General features: G+C 38.9%; 1 protein-coding gene across 4 annotated transcripts in view; it reads left to right on the top strand.

Annotated features, from left to right (window-relative positions):
- Positions 1 to 20,202, top strand: part of LOC106074717 (focadhesin-like) — a 256,547-nt gene that overhangs the window by 166,686 nt on the left and 69,659 nt on the right. For all 4 annotated transcript variants that reach the window (XM_056013337.1, XM_056013354.1, XM_056013344.1 and 1 more), the window contains one exon: positions 15,739 to 15,840. In XM_056013337.1, coding sequence (XP_055869312.1) covers positions 15,739 to 15,840 — 102 coding nt within the window. The remainder of the gene's footprint in view (positions 1 to 15,738; positions 15,841 to 20,202) is intronic.

Raw genomic sequence — 20,202 nt, 5'->3', positions numbered from 1 at the left:
ATGAGGTTCATAACAAACGAATATTCACATTTGACAAGAGTAGCACCTTAAGTGAAATCACTAAATTTAGAAAGCCTTCAGGACAGAAGACTCAAAAGTAAAGTAGCAATTATACATAAAACACTGAACCATTATCTTCAACTACAAAAGCAAAATTTAATAAAATACTTACAAAGACACAAAAATAATGGCACAATTCTCCTTCCATATACTAGGACAAATTTGTACAAGTGCTCCTTATTCCCTAGTGCTATTAGAGCATGGAATGGGTTGCCTGAGCTAGCCAGGAAAACCAATGACTTGTCAGAATTTAGGTCATTGGTTAATATGCATGACTGAATGCATGACGCGTAGGACGTAATCATCTTCTCTTTTGAAGTAACGTCTGTAATATATAATAAGATAAGAATGGTGGACTTAGAGCTAGTATCATAGTGCTAGTACCATAAAGCAAATATCATAGAGCTAGTACCTTAATCTAGTATCATAGAGGTGGTATTATACAGCTAGTATCATACAACTAGTATCATACAGCTAGTACCATAGAGGTAGTATCATAGATCTAGCTGGTATCATAGAGCTATCTAGTATCATAGAGTTAGCATCGTAGAGCTAGTACCATAGAGTTAGTATCATCATCTTCAACTCGAGTATGTGTGTGCACTCTTTGGTTTGAGAAAACAAATTGAGAAAGGGGGGAGAAACAAAGCCAGTGATTTACATTCATGCGTACATTCACATTTGTCCTAATGGTATTTAGTGCCCGATCAAACGTTCTGACTGACTAAACCCATCGGCTCGGTAGTTGACCTTTATTGATTTCATGGTTCGCTATTGATTAGTGTTTTAAGAGTAATAGTTAGTAGTATTGTGTATAGGGAAACCCTGCGGTACTTAGTCTTGTTGCTACCAACAACCTGTATGGGAGCGTTGTAGTACAGCAAACGTTACTAGCGGAGCAGAGTATGGTTTCCAGACGTTTGCCAAAAGAAGAACATGTCCTCCTATCTGAGGCTGCGTTCACCGACCAGCTGGCATTGACCTTAAGTGTGAAAATGTCATACTTTCAATCTTTCACTCATAATTAATGTAATGTCATGGATGTATTACTGTCCTAGGGAATCGCGTATTGATGTGAACGCTGCACAGTTATTTGAACAGTACCTGAAATCATTCGCAGAACTGAAAGCTCTTTATGAAAAGGCTGTTCAAACGAAGTCGGAATTCTTGAAGACTTTTTAAAAAATCTTTTCCCGCACAGAAAGACTAAAGTTGGCAGCAACAAAGAATCCAATCTTCAAGGTAGCGCTGAACACAAGTCTAAAATAGGAACGTCTTTAAACATTTCTCATTTCTACCAATCGTAAAAGATCTCTAACTAGTATATTAACCCATAGTGCCAACTCACTGCTACATTTCTACATGTCTACTTGTACTATATATAGAAACAGAAGCTGAATCAATAGAACGACTTGAGTCGCATATGCGTGACAGTTTTCCTTGTTGACCTCTCTCAGACATTTAGAACTAGTGGCCAAGTAGGCTGTACATTTTAAGGTATACAGTGTGTGTGTGTGGGGGAGTGTTTCCTATGACATCTACATTGGCCAGAGAGTGTACGTTCTGTGTTAGTTTACCTAACCACTACCGGTATGTTATTTCTTCATCACCAAAAACCTGACCAAAGGACTGTCTTGAGTTCGTCTCCTTGCTTTTGTTGGGATTTCGAATTTCAGGATTCTGTGTTAACCAGAGCCATTGTGAATCCATCGCCTATTTAAGATTAGTTTGAAACCAAAGTGGATTGATCTTTGAACTCATTGATAGTCACTGCAACTGGTATAGTTTAATGTTACACATCTCGCGGAGGTCGCTTCAGTACATTCACTTGTCTACATTATAAGTCATAGATATCAAACATTAGTGCAAGAAATAGCATCCATTAGTTTATACCATTTAGAAATACCTAGATGGCGTAGGAATAAACAGTCGGCTACAGCCAACACTTAGAGTTTTGTGATTAATCTTTATGATCACTAATCATTTTGATGGGCTTAATCATATCTTAACAATTATAAAAGTGCTTCATATTTAATAGATCTAGTTGAATACGAAATGAATATAACATTGAATTAATTTATTCCTAAATGTAACTATAAACCATACGTATCATTCCGTTCATCTGACAGAAGTAGAATTATAAAACAAATTTTATTATAAAAACATTATCTGAGGCTTCTTTGAAAAGTTACAAATGTTTTGAATAGAATTAATCCTTCGTCTACACTTTTATAATATCAATAAGGCTTGCAAGATTTTCATTCACCAAAGAGGTTATCTAAATTTTAAAAAAAATCCATCTCGTTAAAGGTGATGGTTAAAGGTTGGCTAATATTTTTTTGTACAACTTTCAAACCAGACTTCATTTGATGAATACATTGAGAACTTTGTTGCCTTAAGCGAATCTTGTTTGGGTTTATATTTAGCTCCAATAGTGAAAGTTCGGTTTCATTTTACACAAAGCAAGTAAAAAAAAATGTCAGTTTGAGACGCTGGAAATAGAACTCTGCGTCTAAAACTGCTTTCAATTATCTGTTCTAGTTTGCCTGTGTTTGTGCCATTTGTGTAGGAGATGTGCGTGTTTTAGAATCATTCTGGTAGATGTCAATCACTTGTAAAATAAAAAAAAAAACTCAATATATTATTTTTGTGGACTATTATAATTTATCATTTTGCTCTCTCTTTCTCTCCCTCATTCATTCCCGCTCTCTGGCTTACTCTGTATTTCAAATTGACCTTCAAAATGTGAGAGCTGTGTTCAATAATTAAACACAATAATAATAATAATAAGGCGAATGTCTTGAAGTCCGAAGATTAAAGAAGCGTGCAGCGTTTCTCATTTCTATACAGACAGACCCTGCTGTGTCCTACTTATTTCGTCACAATAATCCTCTTTATTTGCATATTACTGTTAGAAGTGCCTATCCAATTTACATTTCCGTACTAGCTATAGAACGAGTTTGTTTTATATTTTTGTTTTGTATAAGGCTGCTTCATTTTCAGTACAATATCAAATCACAGCTACTTCCAAACGTTTGAGCTATTTGGTCTGATTGAGCGACCTGGTAACATTCTAATCACCAATGATGGATCCTGAAACTTTTGTCTCGCCAAACGATCTGTCACAAGTCGCATAATTTCATGTCACAAGACTGGAATGGCCAGTGGGAATCTTAGCTGTACAGTCCTAATGTTAACATGGCACTGTGTATACTATAACACTGTCACTGTGCTCAAAGCAGGACGTTTTGGCGCCGCCGTTTTGGCGCGAAGGTCGTTTTGGCGCGAGCCGTTTTGGCGCGAAATACATTATGTAAGTTTATTGTATTATTTCTTTTAAAAGAATTATTCATATCTATGTTTTGTATGAGTGTTTGTGTTAAGACATATTTTTCACGTACTAAATGTAAATGTGTGTTTGTTTTTCACATCATTTTCTTTAATAAACATTTTGGCTTGTGTATGTGTTTATTAAGAGGCACACTTTTATTTTCAAAAAAGTTTTTTAAAGATATTACTTTAAAATTAAAAACAAAAATCAAAAACAAAATGAAATGATGATAGACATGTACCATGTTTCTCAAAACTGATCACATCGGGGACGTCAAGTGGAGTGCTAGAAACAGATTGTCGTCTTACGCGTGAAAGAGGGGAGGGGTGGAGGAAAGAGTATATACAAGGAGTGAAATGTGAGCAGAAGAGAGGGGGCGGGATAGGTGTCACATGTAATGACCATTCCCAAGGAGATGATCGCCAGACGCATGACGCCAACGACCAGTTGGTCGGTGCTGGTCTTGTCTTCATTTGTTTAACTCTACCTGCGTCAATGTGAGATCACCCCTACCCAATTTCTCAAAATATATCTTTTCACGTTAGAGTTTGTACTGACCACATTCCGTGTCTTGATCTTTACTATGTGTGGAGTTATTGTCGTCATTCAGCGTAATAGAGCTTTAGATGTTAACATGGTTTTTGTTATATTACAGTGTGACACTTAGCTAGTACGTATATTACACTAATGTCTGCGATTAGCAGAACTCACATATAGCATGTCATTACCATTCAGGAATCTGACTTATTATAGGCTTATATACATGAAATAAGCAAAACCTTTATAATAAAAAAAAAACAATTCGCTGAACGGTGTTAGAATTTATACTATACATACAATATTATGGTAGAGTGAAATAAACATTGTTATAAAAGCTACGTGCTTATTAAATTATCGTCAAATAATATCTCGCGCCAAAGCGTCCCGTCGCCAAAACGGCTCGCGCCAAAACGTCCCGTCGCCAAAACGTCACGTACCGCACTGTGCTAAAGAGTCACTGTGTCTTTGTGTTCATGTGTCACTGTCACTGCGCTCATTTATCACCGCATTCACTGCGTTACTCACACTATGTTAATGTGTGACTCTCACGGTACACGAGTCACTGTCACTTTTGTTCATTAGTCACTGCACTCATTTATCAATGTATTCACTGCGTTACTCACATCATGTTGATGTGTGACTGTCACGATACTCGTTTCACTGTCACTGTGTTCATTTGCCATTGTCACTGCGCTCATTTGTCACTGTATTCACTGCGTTACTCACACTATGTTCACGTGTGACTGTCACTGTATTCGTGTCATTTCATTGTCACTTTGTTCATGTGTCACAAATACTGTGCTCGTGTCACTGTGTTCATGTGTCACTGTGCTCAACTGCAACTGTGTTCATGTGTCACTGTGCTCAACTGCAACTGTGTTCATGTGTCACTGTGCTGATGTACCGGTGTGTAATTTTTTTTAAGTCCTTCACGCTAAAATCGTGTTGTTTGTTTTTTCACTCACGCGACCTACTCTGCCCTATGACCAAACTCTGCCCTATGATCAAACTCTGCCCTATGACCAAACTCTGCCCTATGACCAAACTCTGCTTGCTTTCTGACTATCGCTAACACCTCACCTTGGTTTCCTCCATCGAGGCGTTACAAGTCAAATCTTCACGTCAGACAATGGTAGGGGCTGCTAAATGTATTTTGGAGAGTGTGTCTCTTTAACCAGATCGAATCGCGCGACCTTTAGCGAGACGTTTGCGAGAGACACTCAAGTGCTTCTTCTCATTACTAAACCTGGTGACCTGAAAACAACATCCAAAAAAAAAATCAAACTAACTCTCGTATGTTTCAGACCTGGTGAAGAATAAGGTCGCCTGTACCTCTTACCTACTTGAAGGAACAGAAGACAGAGAACTGTTAATAGACAGGATAACTTTATGTAGACCTGAGTTTGTTACATGATGCAGCTAGACTAAAACCAATCACAATTGGTTCTAAATTAGGTTACAAATATAATAGTTTAGTGATTTGTTGACTAGAGCAGTTTGTTTTAGTGTGGTCCAACACAATGGAAGTATGTGTCAAAGCTTAAAATCTCGAGCAGCTAGTCGAAAGTTGTGGTTTTTGGTGGGTTTTTTTAAAACTTATATCATCTCTGTCTGTGTACAAGCTTATATCATCTGACTCTGTCTGTGTACAAACTTATATCATCTGACTCTGTCTGTGTACAAACTTATATCATCTGACTCTGTCTGTGTACAAACTTATATCATCTGACTCTGTCTGTGTACAAACTTATATCATCTGACTCTGTCTGTGTACAAACTTATATCATCTGACTCTGTCTGTGTACAAACTTATATCATCTGACTCTGTCTGTCTGTGTACAAGCTGTGGTTTTTGGTGGGTTTTTTTAACTTATATCATCTCTGTCTGTGTACAAGCTTATATCATCTGACTCTGTCTGTGTACAAGCTTATATCATCTGACTCTGTCTGTGTACAAGCTTATATCATCTGACTCTGTGTACAAACTGTGTACACGCTATTTCTCCCACTTCTCATACTCGGATCAAGTCGACACTCTGCACAATTATTCACTGTTCATAATAAAACATAAATCAATTTTTACAAAATCAATACATTAGTTAATTAATAGTGGTAATAAATTAATTAAAATCTTAAAGTATTGAGAGATATGGCTATAAATGTTGAGAAGCTTTTAAAGTATTTTTTAATAGTTGGTGTTAACTCTCTGGTACACATTATTTGGGTGGTAGCTCAATAAAGTAAAACAATGACTTTGCAATTGACTAATAGACCTAACACTTGCTGGTATTCAGTAGATGGACCTTGCAACCATTTTCATTGGCATGACAACTTCTGTATTCATCTGTAAACTAATTAGATCTAGGTCTAGGCCTCTGTCTTTCTAGAAACCATTCATTCTATTTCATTATCGATTGATGTGAAGCTAATCTCTTTAGGATAAATAGTTATATATATATATTGTTCTTAAAACTTGTCTTGAGTTGGACTCGTCAAACTAGAAACAGTCATTCTTCTTAAGCAAAGTAAGATTTGTTTCTTAGCTTAGTTAACACTATCCGTCAAAGATTTCAATTGATTTGTTATTTCACAATTTAAAATTCTTAGTATCGTGTTGATTATTTGTTTGCTAGATAATGTTTGACTGTATAAAGGAAAACAGATACATAACTTTTTACTGGTAAAAAAAAAGTATGCAGTCTAAAGGGTAGATGATGTAAAGTTCATCTGTTTTTTGTGGCCAACGGTTAACTAGGGTGTCATGTGGTCAGCATAACTACCAACTGCTTTTTCTTTTCCACAACTAAAGTCAGGTACCCATTAGAGGTGGGTGGACTCTTGAGGCGCCTTAAAGATCCCGAAATTAAAAATTCCAGTTTTCTCGGATTAGAACCCGGGACCCTCCGGTTCGGAAGCTGAGCGCTTCATTACTAGGCCACCGCGCCTCTTTTTTACTGGTAGTATTTCATTAGTTTTATTAGTTTCACTCCGGAATGAACTTTTCTCTAACTTCATAATTGCAGCAACTTGGGAGGTGGAGAAATTTTCACGTGACCTTCACCTGTCCTTGAAGTCTGTTTGACCGTTTGGGTAGCACACACGTGATCTGTCGATCGTCTTTCTCCATTTCTTTCTGTCTTTTCCCAGGATTAGATTTTCTTTCATAGACAGGCCCATAATGTGGTTCTGAAACGGATACTTTTGTCTGCCTTTCCTTCTTTTTCCTGTTCCCTGTACAAAAGTCTTTGCGAGCACCGAACTTTGAAATTCAGAACAAAAAAACTTGGGGCAGAAGACATTAAAAACTTATATCAACAGTGCTTTTTTTTAAACTTTGCATATAAAGATCACCTTTCCCATGAAATGTATGTCTGGGTCTAGATCTATATTCTCATTGGATATTTAGACCAAGAAGACATTATCAAACTCCAACTGAGTATTATCTATAAAATAATGCAGTGATTAGCGAAACAAATATCGGAAATCCACCGGGAGCAATTCCAGGAAACAGATGAACATCTTATCGGAAATCGCCGGCAACTACGACCGGAAGCTTATCTAGACGTGCATGACGTCATTTGGCCGTTTAAACTGTCACCACTTCGAATTCAATAATAATTTTAAGAATAGAAAAAAAAGTCAACTCTTTATCACTAGCAGCGCTGTTCTGTCTGACAACAGAGACAGAAATAAGTTTACCTGACAGGACTAACGAAATGGCTATTACCATAGTCATTCTAATCCCTGGTCAGGAAACTCAACACAAAGCCGGGAATAGACAGTAACCCAAAAACAGTTAGAGAATGGCAGCGGAAAGCGCTTTTGAGTTCTTGCCCTTTACGTGCATAGCAAAACAATGAATCTTGGTTAGTTCCCTTCGTTGTTGTTGTTTTTTTAAGCGAATTTTTTGTTTTGTTTTTAAGATACTCAGCTCTAGGGCGGGGGTCTCGAAATGTTTTGTCACAGAAGGCAAGTCTGACGACCTCGTTAGCCATTGGCATGACGACAGTTTGTGTCCTATTCAACGTGGATCTGTTTGATATTTCAATGTAGACTTAATATTTCATACAAATAAATGTAAACAAAGGATTACACTTCATTCAATTTCAATTATAACCAAAGGATGTCATTCTGATGAAAACAGAAATCGTTTAAGCTTGCGTTAATCTTACTCAATCACACTCAATGTCGACCGTACGGCTCGGTAGCCTCAAATACTACAACGCGACTCAAGAATCAGTCACGGCGTCAGGGGCGAGCTCAAAACTACTACATCATAGCCCCAAGCCTAACACCCTGAAACAAAAGAAATAACTTAGTCTTAGATCTAGCGATGCCGCTAACTTTCATGAACGACATCCGCACCGAAATATCCACTTGATTACTAGATTTATATACTTACGTACCGTTAAAACGGGGAAGCAGCGAGACTGTAGCGTAACCTGAGATGAACTCCAATTGGTGACAAGGCAGGGAGACCTAGGTCTCCCGTAGTGCCTTGGTAAGGAACTCTGCTGTTTGGCGTAGTGCCTCATAGCTTCCATACAAACATAGTGAACCACTGGATACGTCTTCCCGCAGTTCGCGGAGCTGCGGACACTCTTGCAATACGTGCGTCACCGTCTCTTCTGATTCCCCACAGTGTCGGCAACGGGCATCAAAATTTGGCCGGAACCGGGCGAAGTACGCACCTATGGGGCAGTGTCCCGTACGCCACTGAGCTATTGTTGTTTGTTCCGACCTTTTTAGCCTCCACCACGGGTCCTCTCGATTTGGGCGACGCATGTGCTGCCAGGCTCCCCTGGCAGTGTTGGAGTCATCCCAGGATTTCAACCACTTTTCATGTACCCACTCTCGTATTGTTGTAGCCTATTGGAACGTACTTGGTGACTCGAAAGTGGGCACGACCAGCGCTCCTTCTCGTGCTAGAGCATCAGCCACGGCAGGGCACCCACTGCATAACGATGACAGCTCCAATAAGTAGGCGGATGTTATTTGCGGCGCCTAATGCTTTAAGATAGAGGCCTTGCTTCCACACCCCGTCATAAGCCTGTTTTAGGTCAATAAAAACTGCATATGTGCTCTCGGACCTCTGGAACCCATCGGCCACCTCCTGCATGAAAACTGTGACCTGGTCGATCGGGCTCAAGCCTGCCCTAAAGCCAGCCTGCTCTGGCGCTAGGATACCGGCACTCTCAAAGCTCCACACGAGTCGCTCGCTGACCATCCGTTCTACTATCTTGCCGATAGTGGAGGTCAGGGATATGGGTCTGTAGGACTCCACGTTAGTCGCGTTGCCCTTTTTTAGTATTGGAACAATGGTAGCACAGCGCCAGGCCCTGGGTAGTCTGGACTCTACCCAGGTCCGATTCGCAAACTCAAGGAGCTTGTCTTTTGCAATACCCCCGAGGTGTTTTACCATCTCAGGAGTAACCTTGTCTGGCCCCGGAGCCTTTCTGTTTTTGCACTTAGCTATCGCTCTGTCCAGCTCAGCACGGCAGAAGGGCGCGTTTTGCACGTGTCCAGGTCTTCCGACCCATCCGACTCCCTCTCTATAGACGTGGCTGACTTCTTTTCGGACTTGCTTATCGAAGCGAAATATTTATTAAGCAAGTCGGCCATTTTTTGATCTTTTGCCACTCGATTCCCACTGGGTGACAATAATGGGGTGGCTGTACGCGCCGAATCTTTGGCCTCAAGATTGCGAAGAAGACGCCAGGCTTTGGAAGTATCCCGAAGATCCAGCCCGGCACAGGCATCCCTCCAGTGGTCCGCCCGTACACGTTGGGCCACCTCGCTGGCCTTCCGGCATAATGCGTTGAACCTTTTTTGTGCTCTGCGCCTCGCCCGTGCCTGGCCCTGACTATTCGATCTAATTCTCGGGACCAGGCGGGTCTATGCTGTGTGGCGGGATAGGTCCGCGGGATATGCTTCCTAGCCGCACCCAAAATCGCTTCAGTGATTTCGCCGTATTTTGTGTCGACTGTTCCTTACTCCATCGCGATACTCGACAGGGCGGAGTCGACAGCCGCCCCATACGCTGGCCAGTCAACCTTAGTGTAGCTCCATTTCTTGGGACGTTTAGTGGCTACACCCCTGGCCTCTGAGAGGGCAATAGTAATTTCTATGGGTCTATGATCGCTTCCAACATCCTCAAGCACTTTAATTGTGGTTTTCCTCTCTAGATCGGCGGAGATCAGAGTTAGGAGGGTTGGCGGGCTGTGTTTATTCTGCATGCAGAACAGGTTCGTAGTGTTGAGAATTTCTTGGACTTTTTGGCCCGAGGAGTCGGTTGCGTCATAGCCCCATGCAGGAGACTTGGCATTAAGGTCCCCAGCTAATAGAGTTTTAGTGAGAATATTCTTATTGCCGAGGTTAATGGCAAGTTCGTGTTTTGGCGGATTATAACAGCTAATGACAGTAAGTTTTCTACCAGCTTTGAATATATCATTCGAGATGGCGTCGGTTCGCCCGCTTTGAGGGCCAGGATTTTGAGAAACTGTCATGCCGTTTCTTACATATGTGATAACTCCACGGCACTCATCGCATTTACATTTGTAAGCCATATAGCCACTGATGTGGCTACTTCGTTTCTTGCCTACCAGAGTCTCCTGCAATAGCACGATGTCTATTGCCCTCTCATGGAGAAGTTTTGTGAGCTCTAATATCTTGGGTATTAGGCCACAGATATTGAGCTGAAGTACTTTTATCTGGCTAAGTTTGACGCTCCCTAAGGGTTTTGGACTGGTAGCGACAAACCGTTGTAATGGTTGGTGTTTTGGAGGACCGATGGTCCTCGCTTCGTTGGTCATAGTTGATTGGGCCTTTTTGGTGGTAATGGTTGGTTGGGCCTGGTGCGGGACATGATCACCAGGTTGGTGTGGTTGGCTAGCCACACCTTGGCTACCGTTCTTCCAAGGGAAGAACGAATGCAGTGTAGCCTGGGAAGAGGGCTTCGTCCTGGAAAGGGGAACCTTCGCTGATTTTTCGTGGTTCGACAGGTTTCGCCGGATCGGAACCACGGGGCGAGTAGTAGAGGATTTTTCGTTGTCGGGCCCGCTACCCGCGCGACGGAGCCTGTTTGGGTCTGCTCGTACCCGGGTTTTCTTGTTTGATGTGTATTATTCATGTTTACATAGAAGTCGAAGGCCGTTGGCGGCCTTAGTTATTGCCGATTAGAAAGTAGTGTACACAGGGCCTGCAAGAAGGTCCGGGATCTTAGGGTGCGGGAAGTCCGCACCACTGGTCACCACCTCCGTATGTCAAGAGCTCGCTTACAGGAGGAGTGGTTGTGTAAGGATTGTTCGATATCCCCAGTATCGAAACTGCTTATTGGTAACCGTGTTCCTCTACTACCTCACAGGGGACGGGCTAGTTAGAGCCTAGCTCGTGGACGCCGACCGGTCCGCCCGACGCAGCCCGCGAAGGCCGCGCCAGTCAGTCCAGTCAATCCAGTCTTAGCCCAAAGAGAGACCCGCGAATCAGCCGAGTCCCAGGAGAACCCGACCAACCCTCGAGTTGGTGTCCAGCGCTATCCGCTTTTCGGAGATCCCGTTAGGTCTCTTACTCACCGTTGCCCCGGGGCCCCACAGGGGGAGGGGGGGCTGGATATAACCCCTTTGAGTTCCTATTACACTTGCCGGCTGCTCATTCATCAGCGGCAAGCAACCAGTACCCTTGGCCACTCCAGGAGAGCGGAGTGTTCACGCGGCGACCACGATGAGGTGGTACTGGAACGCCGCGTGTAGCGTTACCAGATTCTACAGCTAGAAAGATCTCCACGCTATAAGAACCATACGGGAACTAAGCGTGACGTAAGCACACACAATATTCTTGACAACAACACGCGCCCAATACAAACTACTTCCTATAACTAAAAACACAACTAGTAATCAAGAAAAGAAAACTTCACGCGCACACGACAATCAAGGAGTTATGTTGGTTCTTCAGCTATACTAGAATTCCCGCTTACAATTGGATATTGGGTCATCAAATTCAACTTCTTAAAGATGGCAATCAACAAGAAATATTGGCCATCCAAAACTATTGTAGCATTAGTCTTCGTTATAAGAAGAGCGTCCAGTCTCTTCTTACTTCCATTGATCAAATGAATATTGAATTGTGTTATCTCTTCATTGCTTTGAATGTTTAAAATCTCTGAAAAGTAGAAAGAAAATAAACAAAAGGAACTGTTCAACTCTCCCAACAAAATTACACATAAAATAATTATATCTCTTTATTTTCTCTACATTTTTATGTCTACCTCATCGCAATTCAGTTTGTTTTAAGCCTTACATCTTAATCCATCTAATTTCAGCATCTCATTTCACGGAGATCGAGTTTTAGCGTTTCCTTAGAATTAAAGAAACAAATAGAAAGAGACAAAAAAAAGTGCAGCTCTATGATGAAATTCGTTAAAAGAAAAAAAAGATGTAATTGTGTTTAAGCTCTGCGATATCTCCTCGAATAAGCCGATGGGGAGAGGGGTGGGAGGGAATTGAAAAAGATTGAACAGAGCGATGTGGGAGAAAGTTCTTGAGGGTATGTTGGCCGCTTCTATATGCCACAGCAGTCTCAGTTGTTTTTTACACATTGCGTTGAATCATGTTGGATCAAACACAGCGAATCATGCTCTTTGCATGTTATTATGCCCTGTCATGTACAAATAAGTCTATGTTATGAAATTCACATTTTCAGGTAAACTATTATGAAATCAATTTTTTTTTTAAAACAGATTTATTTAACAAGACTGCAATGTGCAAGGTATGAGATGCACGAGATAATACAACATTTCGATATTGAATGGAAAAGTCGAAGACTAGCCAGAGAATGGATGTAGGACTAGAAACTGGGACAGGGGAGAGAGAGAGAGAGAAAAAAAGTGAAACTATAATTCACGGGCCGAAAGTGTGTTTGTGTGTGAGAGAGGAGGGGGCCGTTTCAATTCAACAAATACTAGAATTCAAGGGTTAAAAGTCTAATAGGGGAGAGTCAGTTCTAATGCGAGTCGTTTTATTGAAAGTGCAAAAACAATGGAGGGAAATTCCGGTCAGAATAACCAACGGGCGTTGCCGGTGAGTAATGTATGAATGTAGAAATCAATGCCGGAAGCTGAGTCGTGAATGAAATAACCAATGAAAGTGACTAGATCTGCTACTTCTAAAACAGTAATGTATTAATGTAGAAATCAATGCCGGAAGCTGAGTCGTGAATGAAATAACCAATGAAAGTGACTAGATCTGCTACTTCTAAAACAGTAATTTATTAACGTGTTTTTTTCCCTTGGGATTGAGAACAAACTAAATCAGTAACACCATTTGTAAAATTACTAAACTTAGAGACCCTTCAGGACAGAAGAATATAAAGTAAAGTAGCTATAACACATAAAAAAACTAAATCGTAATTTACAAATAGAAAAACAAAACCTAATGAAATATTCTGAAAGACACAAAGATAGAGGCAAATTTCTTATTCCATACGCTAGAACAAATTCGTACAAGTGCTCATTCTTCCATAGTGCTAGTAGAGAATAGAATGGGTTGCCTGAATCAGTCTGGAAAACAAACGACTTAGCAGAGGTTAAGTCATTGATTAACATGCATGACTAGATTGACACATGAAATGCGTAGGATGCAATTATCTTCTTTTCTTTTTTTTTTTCTTTTTTTTTTAAGTAACGTCTGTTATATATAAGATAAGATAATTTAAAAAATTGAATTATTCCGTCCAATCATCTCTATACCTACATTTAAAGACTCTCAACTTTCACTCAAGTTCTCATTCCACACAAGATGAAACTCGTAGTCTATTTCCAACGTAAATAAAATATGCTGAGACCACCACACAAAAATAGTGAAAGCAGTCATGTGTACTCCGATAATGAGGAGTTGGTAGGGAAAAATTAGACTTTATAATGTCTTTTTTGTTTTTGACTGATTAGCTTTTTTTAGATCTTGTTTATCCAATGTGTAGTTGATATTGAAATGTATACCAAGAGATAGTTGCAGAGTCAGCTGTCTAGACTTAGGTCTACTTTCAAATCTTTGCCATTTCACTAGAGACGGTTGAGATAACTCCTTGAGGGCCTTGTTTTCTTTAGAACAGGGGAGTGATGTTAAATTAAATCCTTTCCTGCATTCAGTTTGTATTTTTTTTTCAGATATAGAAACAGAACTTAAATACAGATATTCAGAGAATCTTTTATCTAGGTCAGACTATTCTTGTTCAAAGTTTGAGTGAAAATAAGTGAATTTAAATTATACTAGTATGAGTGTGTTTGGATGTATGTGTGTGCGTGCGTATGTCTTTGTGTGGGTCTTTTCGCGTGCGTGTGTGTGTGTACTATCATTGGATCTATTTAAAGGCCATGCTAATGATCAAAAAGAAAATAGCATGTTTTGTATAAGGAGCTTATAGACTCTAGCTTTAGGACTGTTTCAACTGACAAGCTTTCAATTTGTTCAACTGTTGATCTGAAGAAAGATGACTCGCACAATTGGTAAATAAACATTTATCCTTGGTCCACTTGACTCCACCTGTTAATGAGAGCACTGAGCTTCTCTTCTTCTGCCCACTTCCTTCTTCTAGTGGCCTAGCAATGGCATTGTGAATTGTAACGATGGAATTGTGTGATAAAGACATCGTTGTATCTGCTCCATTAATGTCATAGGTCATAGATGTTAAACAATATTTGATTTTTTTTCAAACACCATTGTATTGCCTGATATACTAGTTAGAGTATGAACTCAAACAGAAATTAACATTTATTCTAGAACTTGGAATCGCTACAAAAAAAATGATGAACACAACACACTTCATAACTAAACAATACAATCTTATTTCAGTAAATCTACAACAATCATTGAGGTCCCGAATCAGTTCATGCATTTCCCAATATAGTCTCTACAACATAAATCTTTCCCCTCCCCTGTTGCTGGGATCATAATCTTTTTGGAACGTATGTAAAATTTAATGTCTTAGTTTTATTTTAACTAATGTAAACATCTTCTTGCTGCGCCATTACTCTATGTTATAGAAATACCAGTGACATCTACAATAAAACAAGCTACTTTTGCTTGTTTAATCACGTCTTTAGCTTGTTAAATGACGTCTCTATCTTGTTTAATTACATCCCTAGCTCGTTTTAAAATGTTCTTTTGTTGTTTTATGACGTCTCTTGCTTGTTTAATGGCGTCTCTTGCTTGTTAAATGACGTCTCTTGTTTGTTAAACGACGTCTCTTGCTTGTTAAATGACGTCTCTATCTTGTTTAATACGTCCCTAGCTCGTTTTAAAATGTTCTTTTGTTGTTTAATGACGTCTTTTGTTTGTTAAATGACGTCTCTTGCTTGTTACATGACGTCTCTATCTTATTTAATTACGTCCCTAGCTCGTTTTAAAATGTCCTTTTGTTGTTTAATGACGTCTTTTGCTTGTTTAATGGCGTCTCTTGCTTGTTAAATGACGTCTCTATCTTGTTTAATACGTCCCTAGCTCGTTTTAAAATGTTCTTTTGTTGTTTAATGACGTCTTTTGTTTGTTAAACGACGTCTCTTGCTTGTTACATGACGTCTCTATCTTATTTAATTACGTCCCTAGCTCGTTTTAAAATGTCCTTTTGTTGTTTAATGACGTCTTTTGCTTGTTTAATGACGCCTCTTGTTTGTTTAATGACGTCTCTTGCTTGTTTAATGACGTCCCTTGCTTGTTTAATTACGTCCCTTGCTTGTTTAATTAGTTCCTTAGCTTGTTAAAAGCGTTGCTAGCTCATGCACTAAACGTTTGATTTCTTTTTTTTTCTCTTTCCAGAGGCCCCACTCATCCTTTGATTAGTGTACTGATCAATCGACCAGACTCTTGGCCATTCCTTGTGGAGAACACAGCGTCGCTGCTCAGTCATAAGGAGAAGAGGCAAGTCTATAGACGGGCAGTAAGAGTGGGGCAAACAATCACGATCTGGCCTGACATTTCTAGCTTGAAGGCATTCGGGACAGTTGTTTTTTTTCTTTCACATTCTGTGTGACATTTGTGGGCACCAAACATCCAGAGGGCTTAGGAATGTTCTCTTCTCAGAGTCTGAAAAACCTTGATGAAAGATCTCGTCTGAGTTTAGTAGGTCACACTTAGTACTGAGTTTCGCAAAAATAATACTACGGAATCGTAAGCGATTCTATAAAAACAAACTCGATGCTGGTCTCCCATAGTTTTTTTTTTGGTATTGTTTAGAGAAAGGTTACTTAGGTGTGACAGTAGTGTTCCAAGTGATGACATAGGACTGAGTTTTTTGTCACTATAGATAGTAGTTGAAAAGCATACAAAAACTGATTTATTTTTTAAATCTATAAACATTTTGATGCAAAACTCCGTCGTTCTTAAGGCGAAGATACTTTGACATTTAGTTCTCTCGTGTCTTGTGTAGACTAGTGAATGACTCACTTGGTTCATCTAATGACGAACAATGTCTTGTGCAGAGAGTCTGAAGGATTTGGCTGTATTCTAAGGTTGTTGTTTGTTTTTTATTTTACTTATAGAAGCAGCTTGAATAGTTCAAAGGTCAGATCTCCAGAACTGGGACATATTCATTAAGTTCATTCATGCCCGAAATTTCTGTGCCGCCAAATAAAAAAAAAACGAAGCCACTTCTCTTGCGAGTTTTATTTCTTTGGATAATTAACTTGCCGAGTTCTTCATGAAGCTTCTAAACCCAGCACGTTAAACGCATGACTAAACAGGGTGAATAATTAACCAACACAAAACAAGAATAAAAATACTAACTTAAAACTTAGATGATCTGAACTCTTGGAGTTCCTTGGAGCGTTTGCGTAAGACAAACATGAAATGGTTGAACCACCTAAAGGGGTGCCACGGTCCTCCACTCCTCCTCTTTATCTCGCCCCGGTCCTAAATCCTACCAAGAAATAGCCAGTGCAGTTTTTATTTGGGGGGGGGGGGGAGATGTTACTTGAACCCTACTTTCTTTACTCTCTCCCCCCCCCCCCCCCAATAACCAAGACTATAGTAAAGCTGTATCGATATGCTTAAAGTTTCTTTTGAAGAAATATTTGTTAAAGGAAGACAACTCAAGGAGACAAACGTTCTTCAATATTATTAATAGACTTTAGAGAGTGATGGGAAGATAACTTGTTCAAACATCATCTTGGGCACGGCTGATTACTTAGATCGATACTTCTGTCTCAAATAAAAGTAGTCGAATCCTGTAATATGACGAATAATTGCAAATAATTTTGAAAAAGGAAATTATTTTTTAAAACAAAAATGAACTATTTAATTTTTTATTTTGTTTTAAATGTTATCGAAAGTAAAGATTTACATAACCTACTTGTTATTATTATTATAAGTCAGATTTAATCTAACTCTGAAACCAAAATAACAACATATCGAAAGTCGACCACTATATGCAGAACTATATTGTTTTTTATAAATCGAAAACTTAACATCCAATCACAATAGACAGATAACCATATTACTACAACATTCGATCGCTGTACATTATATGCAAACTTTACCTATATCATGACTGGACAATAAAATTATCACATCTAAGGAGCTAGGACATTGCATTTAGCACTTCTAAGTAGCTAGGATAATGAAATCATCACTTCTTAGTAGATAGGACAATGAAATCAGCACTTATAAGTAGATAGGACAATGAAATCGTCACTTATAAGTAGCCAGGACATTGAAATTAGACTTCTAAATAGCTAGGACATTGAAATCAGCATTTCTCAGTAGTTAGGGCAATGAAATTATCACTTCTAAGGATCTAGGACATTGAAATTTACACTTTTAAGTACCTATGACAATGAAATCAGCACTTCTAAGTAGATAGGACAATGGAATAGGCACTTCTAAGTTGCTAGGACAATGAAATCATATTTTCTCGGTTGCTAGGACATTGAAGTCAGTACTTCTAGGTAGCTAGGACATTGAATTCAGCACTTCTAAGTAGATAGGACAATGAAATCAGCACTTCTAAGTAGATAGGACAATGAAATCGGCTCTTCTAAGTAGATAGGACAATGAAATCGGCACTTCTAAGTAGATAGGACATTGAAATCAGCACTTCTAAAAAGCTAGGACATTGAAATCCGCATTTCTCAGTAGCTAGGACAATGAAATTATCACTTCTAAGGAGCTAGGACATTGAAATCAGACTTGTTGGTAGCTAGGACATTGAAATGAGCACTTTTAAATAGATAGGACAATGAAATCATCATTTCTCAATAGCTAGGACATTGAAATCAGCATTTCTAGGTAGCTAGGACATTGAAATTAGCACTTCTAAGTAGATAGGACAATGAAATCAGCACTTCTAAGTAGATAGGACATTGAAATCAGCACTTCTAAGTAGCTAGGACAATGAAATCAGCACTTTTAAGTTGGTAAGACTATGAAATTAGCACTTCTAATGCAAAGCCTAAGAATAGTGTTAATTTTTTAAGGACATTCAAGGTGTGATACAATGGTCAGTCTCCGGAATGCGAAAGTCTGAGAACGAAGACTGTTATCTCATTGTTACAAGTCTGCCTATATTCGAAACATTTTTATGTTGCGTAATTTCTGGGAAAGTTTAATTTGATTTGAAGACAAATATGATCCCACATTTAGCCAATACAATTGAACAGTTTTATTTCATTCTCAAATTGAATTCAATGAATAATAGAATGAAAAAGAGATGGTAAAAGTTTCCATAATGCTATTAGATCTTGTTGATTTGGACGTTGTACTCATTTGGCCCATGTTTTATTATGATGCCATTTGTTTGTTATTTTGTTAATGATTGTGAAACTGTGTTGGGGTCATGTAGGATGTTATTTGGAGTGAAATCTTTATCATCTTTTTGTTGTTTCGATTTTAGTTTTATAAATGTGATTATTAATGACACTTCCTGGAACAATTCAGATCTAGACTCTATATGTCTTCAAGTAGTTAACCAATAGGAAATGTCATAATGATGGCATTGCAAGGATGATATGTCGGCCATTTAGTCGACTTTTACAAATTAACTTTCTTTTCCTAAACTTGCACTCAAATATATGTAAGTTTTACTTGGTCTACATACAATAAATTAGAAATTAGACTGGGTAATTCTCGGTAGAAAAATATCTAGAATTTTGGTATTTAAAGCAAGACGTCTCCATATTGTTTCTGAGGACATTAAGCTCTAGTTGAATTGTACTGGGCCGAACCTGTCATTCACTAGACCAAAGTGGACTTGATTTATACCATTGGCTCGCACCTTTTATTGACGCTGTCCAAGTCTGGGGTGTCCGTTTTGTCTGAGGGATATGATTAGTGTCGAGGTTTCTGGGTCAATTCAACTTCTGGTCATGGTGAGTGCTAGTCCTAAAGTGTTGCAACGTTGTAGTGAGCATTGTTATAATTGTAAGGGTCGCGGTAAAGTGCTTGTATTCCTAATGGACAGGCTACGAGTTCGATCCCCGGTGATAACTGTCATTTTAAATTTATTTTTTTCTTCGTTCCTGAGCAAACCTACGATTACAATATTATAATATAAACACAGTGTCAGTTATCCATATCTTTTTTCTAAATAGAGGATTTATTTGCCTGTATACATTTTAAAGTCTTAGAAGTGCAGCCTAAAATATTTTACATTACACTTATTCAAGTCACACATTCGGAGTGGGGCGAAACCTGGAACCTTCTAAGTGACAGGTTTCTCGAAAACGGCTCTTAAGAATTTCCTAGAAATTTGACAGTTGACGTAAATCTTTAAGAAAAGGATGACTAATTCGTTGGCCACACTAGGAAAACTCTAGTTTGACCGTTATAATTTTTCAAAGTATAACAAGCTATAGAAAAATAGAATACTTTTGAAAAACAAAGTTTATCTAAGGTAAGGAACCGTTAATTACTACCATTTATCTGAAAATTAAGGTGTTTATTTCCCTTTGATCTGTATAAAACAAAATTAATTAATTAGTAATAAATGATTAAATAATCGATTAAAATCCGGATTGAATCGTGTAGCTTTATCGACTGTGTATGATTATGCAAAATTTCAACTTGATTGGAAAGTTGGAGAAAAAACGTCATAAGGGGACTGTATTTTGTTGAGAGCATAGCGGCAATACTCCATGCATTTGTACACACACACACACACACAGAGAATTTACACACAAAGTAGGCCTACACACACACAAATTTAAATCATTTGCAGGCTTTCTGAAACGTTTTCCAAGCTATAAGCTATTTCTGTGCGATCCATCTGAAAGCGTGAACGTGTCGAGT

Source organism: Biomphalaria glabrata, chromosome 1 (assembly GCF_947242115.1).
Source record: "Biomphalaria glabrata chromosome 1, xgBioGlab47.1, whole genome shotgun sequence".
NCBI lineage: Eukaryota > Metazoa > Mollusca > Gastropoda > Planorbidae > Biomphalaria > Biomphalaria glabrata.
The sequence above is the reverse complement of the archived record's forward strand: the minus strand, read 5'-3'. Positions and strand labels throughout refer to the sequence as shown.